This window comes from Cavia porcellus, unplaced genomic scaffold (assembly GCF_034190915.1).
Source record: "Cavia porcellus strain 051 isolate PalLab524CR breed Dunkin Hartley unplaced genomic scaffold, mCavPor4.1 scaffold_33, whole genome shotgun sequence".
Classification (NCBI taxonomy): Eukaryota; Metazoa; Chordata; class Mammalia; order Rodentia; family Caviidae; genus Cavia; species Cavia porcellus.
Window position 1 is genome coordinate 1,227,004 of NW_026947516.1, and position 5,000 is coordinate 1,232,003.

The 5,000-nt window shown below is 62.7% G+C and overlaps 1 protein-coding gene across 1 annotated transcript in view; it reads left to right on the top strand.

Annotated features, from left to right (window-relative positions):
• The first annotated feature begins 479 nt into the window (after positions 1-479).
• LOC134474550 (granulocyte-macrophage colony-stimulating factor receptor subunit alpha-like) overlaps positions 480-5,000 on the top strand; it is a 10,207-nt gene continuing 5,686 nt past the window's right edge. Inside the window, exons 1-4 of the mRNA XM_063242788.1 lie at positions 480-611; positions 1,002-1,098; positions 2,279-2,427; positions 4,830-4,956. Coding sequence (XP_063098858.1) covers positions 600-611; positions 1,002-1,098; positions 2,279-2,427; positions 4,830-4,956 — 385 coding nt within the window. The 5' untranslated portion in view covers positions 480-599. The remainder of the gene's footprint in view (positions 612-1,001; positions 1,099-2,278; positions 2,428-4,829; positions 4,957-5,000) is intronic.

Sequence of the window (5,000 nt, forward strand, 5' to 3'; positions counted from 1 at the left end):
CCCGGGGAACCCCAGGTGTTCTGGGGGACCCTAGATATCCAGGATGACCCTCAGAAGTCCTGGGGGCCCTCAGAGACCCCCTCCCTGCAGGGACCCCGAGGCTCTGCACCCAAGTGACTGTCGGGGGCACCAGAGATCCCAGGGGAAGCGTCCAGAGCCGACCCTCCAGGGCCGGCACTCGCCAGTCATCTGGTGTCCCCGGGAGGCTGAGGCAGGAGGATCTCTCAGTCCAGCCCAGGCTGGGGAAACTGAGTCACTGAGGGAGACCCCCGTCCTGAAGAAGACGGGACCCCACCTCCAGTAACAGAACCCCGACCCGAGCAGGGGAGGGCCGCGGGTGGCCAAGCAGCTGACCCGTCACGAGGGATGCGAGGCACGGGCGGCCAGACGGCAGGAAGGAAGCCTATCGGCACCTCGACCTGGGGACACTCAGATAAGGGGCCTGCCGGGGAGGAGGAGCTCGGGGCTGCCAGGCAGGCCAGAAGGCGGGCGGGCGGGCGGCTTATCTGCGGGCATCTCTGTCTGCGCTTCCCACGACGACGAGGGAGCCGCCTGGACGCCCCAGTCCTGCCCGGAGCCGGCACTGCGGCCGCCCCAGGATGGGCGTGCGGGTGAGCGGTCCCCGGCCAGCACACGGGTGTGGGTGGCCTCTGCGACTGCCAAGGGCTGGGGGCCTGCACGGCGCTGCCCGGTCTGTTGATTCGGTGCTGGCCGTGCGCCTCCCGGCGTGGCCCGGCAGAGACCTCGCAGCCCGGGCGCCGGCCAGGGAGCTCCGGGCACGGCCTGGGCGACTGCAGGGCGGGAGGCTGAGGCAGGAGGGTCACGGGTGCCAGTCGGTCCCCGGCCACTTAGTGAGGCCTGGAGTGGACGGAGAGAAGGAGAAAGGGCCGCCCGGGCTGCGGGGCTGCACCCCCAGAGCCTCCGGGAGGAAGAGGCTCGGCTTCCAGCGCAGCCCCAGCCCGTGGGAGCCACCCCGTCCTCTGCCTCTTCTTGGGTTTCAGCTCCGGCTTCGCAGCCCCTGTGGGGTCACTGTGTCCGAGCTGCTGTGGCTCTCCGTCCTCCTCAGCCTGACCAGCTGTGCAGGAGAGGCCTCTGTGGGTAAGTGCTGGGTGCTGGGTACTAGGTGCTGGGGTGCTGGGTACTGGATTCTGGTGCTATATACAGGGTGTTCAGCGCCGGGTGTTGGGTGCTGACTAGTGAGTGCTGGGTCCTGGGTGATGGGGAGTGAGTGCTGGGTGCTGGTGTGCTGGCTGTTGGGTGCTGGGTATTGGTTACTCAGTGCTGAGTATTGAGGGCAAGGTGTTGAGTGCTGGGTAGTGAATACTGGGTGCTGGATGATGGACACTGAGTGATGGGTGTGGGTGCTGGGTACTGAGTACTGGGTGCCAAGTACCAGGTGCAGAGTGCTGGGTACTGAATGCTAGGGTGTTGGGTACTGGGTACACAGTGCTGGGGGTTGAATGCTGGGTACTGGGTGCTGGGGTGCTGGATGCTGGGTACTGGTGTGCTGTGTGCTAGGTGCTGGCTGTTGGGTGCTGGGTACTGGGTACTCAGTGCTGAGTACTGAGGGCAGGGTGTTGAGTTCTGGGTACTGGGTGCTGGGGTATATGCTTCTGGGTTCCAAAGGCTGATGTCCGGTAACAGATGTGGGGTGCTGGGTGCTGGGTACTGGTGTGCTGGCTGTTGGGTGCTGGGTATTGGTTACTCAGTGCTGAGTATTGAGGGCAAGGTTTTGAGTGCTGGGTAGTGAATACTGGGTGCTGGGTGATGGACACTGAGCGATGGGTGTGGGTGCTGAGTACTGGGTGCCAAGTACCACGTGCAGAGTGCTGGGTACTAAATGCTAGGGTGTTGGGTGATGGACACTGAGTGATGGGTGTGGGTGCTGAGTACTGGGTGCCAAGTACCAGGTGCAGAGTACTGGGTACTGAATGCTAGGGTGTTGGGTACTGGGTACTCAGTGCTGGGGGTTGAATGCTGGGTACTGGGTGCTGGGGTATATGCTGCTGGGTTCCAGAGGCTGATGTCCGGTACCAGATGTGGGGTGCTGGGTGCTGGGTACTGGTGTGCCAGCTGTTGGGTGCTGGGTATTGGTTACGCAGTGCTGAGTATTGAGGGCAAGGTGTTGAGTGCTGAGTACTCCCTGGGTGCTGGCTGCTGGGTGCTGGCTGCTGGGTTCCAGATGCTGATGCCTGGTACCAGGTGCTGGGTGCAGGGTGCAGGGTGCAGGGCGCCAGGCGCTGGGGCTGGAGGTCACAGCCACGCTGCCCTCCCGCAGGGCCGACTCCAGACGGGCAGGGCCCCGTCACGGACCTGCAGCTGCACCCAAGGCAGAAGATGCTGACGTGGAAATACCGGAGCCCGGTGAGCGCGGGCCTCTGCAGCATGGACGCCCCACTGAGCCCCGCTGTGAACACCACGCCCAGGGTGAGCGCCCGGCCGCTGTGCCCCTGGGGTGGCCTCTCTGGTTCTCACCCATCGCTGCTTGTTGTCCCGGGAGGGGAAAGGGGAGCAAAGGAAAGGCTGAGGTTTGGGTGCAGATTTAGGGTGCCTCCCCCACTCCTGCGGTGACCTGCTGGAGGGTCTGCACCCCTCTACGCTGTGTCTGCATCGCGACATAAAACTCCACCCTAAACTGCATCGCAGAACAAGTTTTCAGGGAGCTGCATCCTCTGCTTGATCCATCGAGCTGCAGATGCAACCAAAATAAAAACGGACCATCTGTACCTGCCCCATTGGGTACCACAGCCACATCCAATATGGCGCCAGGGCCACATCCAATATGGCGCCATGCTGCAGCCAATATGATGCCACATCCAATATGGCACCATGCTGCAGCCAATATGATGCCACATCCAATATGGCACCATGCTGCAGCCAATATGATGCCACATCCAATATGGCACCTTGCTGTAGCCAGTATGATGCTACATCCAATATGGCACCTTGCTGTAGCCAGTATGATGCCACATCCAATATGGTGCTGCCACTACGTCCAATAATGGTGTCACATATGGCAATGCCGACACACCCAACATGGCGCTAGGACTGGCATCCCTCCATGTCACAGATGGCTTTTCCATGTTTTCATTGTCTTTTTGGTCTTGCAGAGGCATTTCAGGATCTTTTTTCTGAGATTGTTCTTTTTGTTGTTGTTGTTTGTCTGAGATGGGGTCCCCCTCTGCAGTCCAGGCTGGCCTTGAGCTGTGTAGCCCCGGCTGGTCTCAAACTCACAGCGATCCTCCTGCCTCAGCCTCCTGTGTGCTGGCTTAGATTATTCTTTACATTTTTGCTTTAGTGTTTTCGTGGGAAATCGCCTGTGGAACCCTCTCACTTTCTGAGAATTTCCACCAAAGACCTGTGTCATCCTCCTCGTCCCTCCAGATTTATTTATCTAATCAGGAAGTCCTGTCACTTCTGCATGCCTTGATAATTTCTAGGCACACGCACAGCTTCGTACAGTTTTAATCTTTTAAGTCCTGATGGTTGCATCCCAGACCTTTGCTCTGAGCTGTGTCCGCTGCGCTTGTTTTTATTTTTATTTGCTGGGCTTACCTGCTCAGCTGCCCAGGCTGGTTTGAGCTTGAGACCCTCCTGCCTCAGCCTCCCCAGTGTGGGATCCTCCTGCCTCAGCCTCCCCAGTGTGTGTGGGATCCTCCTGCCTCAGCCTCCCCAGTGTGGGGTCCTCCCGCCTCAGCCTCCCCAGTGTGGGGTCCTCCCGCCTCAGCCTCCCCAGTGTGTGTGGGATCCTCCTGCCTCAGCCTCCCCAGTGTGGGGTCCTCCCGCCTCAGCCTCCCCAGTGTGTGTGGGATCCTCCTGCCTCGGCCTCCCGAGTGTGGGATCCTCCCGCCTCAGCCTCCCCAGTGTGTGTGGGATCCTCCTGCCTCAGCCTCCCCAGTGTGGGATCCTCCCGCCTCAGCCTCCCCAGTGTGTGTGGGATCCTCCTGCCTCAGCCTCCCCAGTGTGGGATCCTCCCGCCTCAGCCTCCCCAGTGTGGGGTCCTCCCGCCTCAGCCTCCCCAGTGTGTGTGGGATCCTCCTGCCTCGGCCTCCCGAGTGTGGGATCCTCCCGCCTCAGCCTCCCCAGTGTGGGATCCTCCTGCCTCAGCCTCCCGAGTGTGTGTGGGGTCCTCCCGCCTCGGCCTCCCCATTGTGTGTGGGGTCCTCCCGCCTCAGCCTCCCCAGTGTGGGGTCCTCCTGCCTCAGCCTCCCCAGTGTGGGATCCTCCCGCCTCAGCCTCCCCAGTGTGGGGTCCTCCTGCCTCAGCCTCCCCAGTGTGGGGTCCTCCCACCTCAGCCTCCCGAGTGTGGGATCCTCCTGCCTCAGCCTCCCCAGCGTGGGATCCTCCTGCCTCAGCCTCCCCAGTGTGGGGTCCTCCCGCCTCAGCCTCCCCAGTGTGGGATCCTCCTGCCTCAGCCTCCCCAGCGTGGGATCCTCCCGCCTCAGCCTCCCCAGTGTGGGGTCCTCCCACCTCAGCCTCCCGAGTGTGGGATCCTCCTGCCTCAGCCTCCCCAGTGTGGGGTCCTCCCACCTCAGCCTCCCGAGTGTGGGATCCTCCTGCCTCAGCCTCCCCAGCGTGGGATCCTCCCGCCTCAGCCTCCCCAGTGTGGGGTCCTCCCGCCTCAGCCTCCCCAGTGTGGGGTCCTCCTGCCTCAACCTCCCCATGTGTGTGGGAGCCCAGCAGTCACCACCACGACACCCGGGATTGGTGGAAATGGCCGCAGAGCTGTGGCGGGAGGCCGAGAAGGCCAGGGCCCGTCTGTGCCAGGCGGGCTGAGGAATGGGCTTGGCAGAGGGAGGCTGAGGCGGGAGGGCTCCCTGGTCTTCCAGGTGCTGGACCAGGACACCTATTTCTGCGCCTTCCCGTCCTCGGTCCTGCACCGCGGGGCCACGTTCACCGTCTACTCCGTGGTGGCCAACGTCACCGTGCAGCAGACCCTGCTCTTCCGCAACCCAGGTGGCGCGGGGTCCCCGGTGGGCGGGCGGCTGGCGATGCCCGCA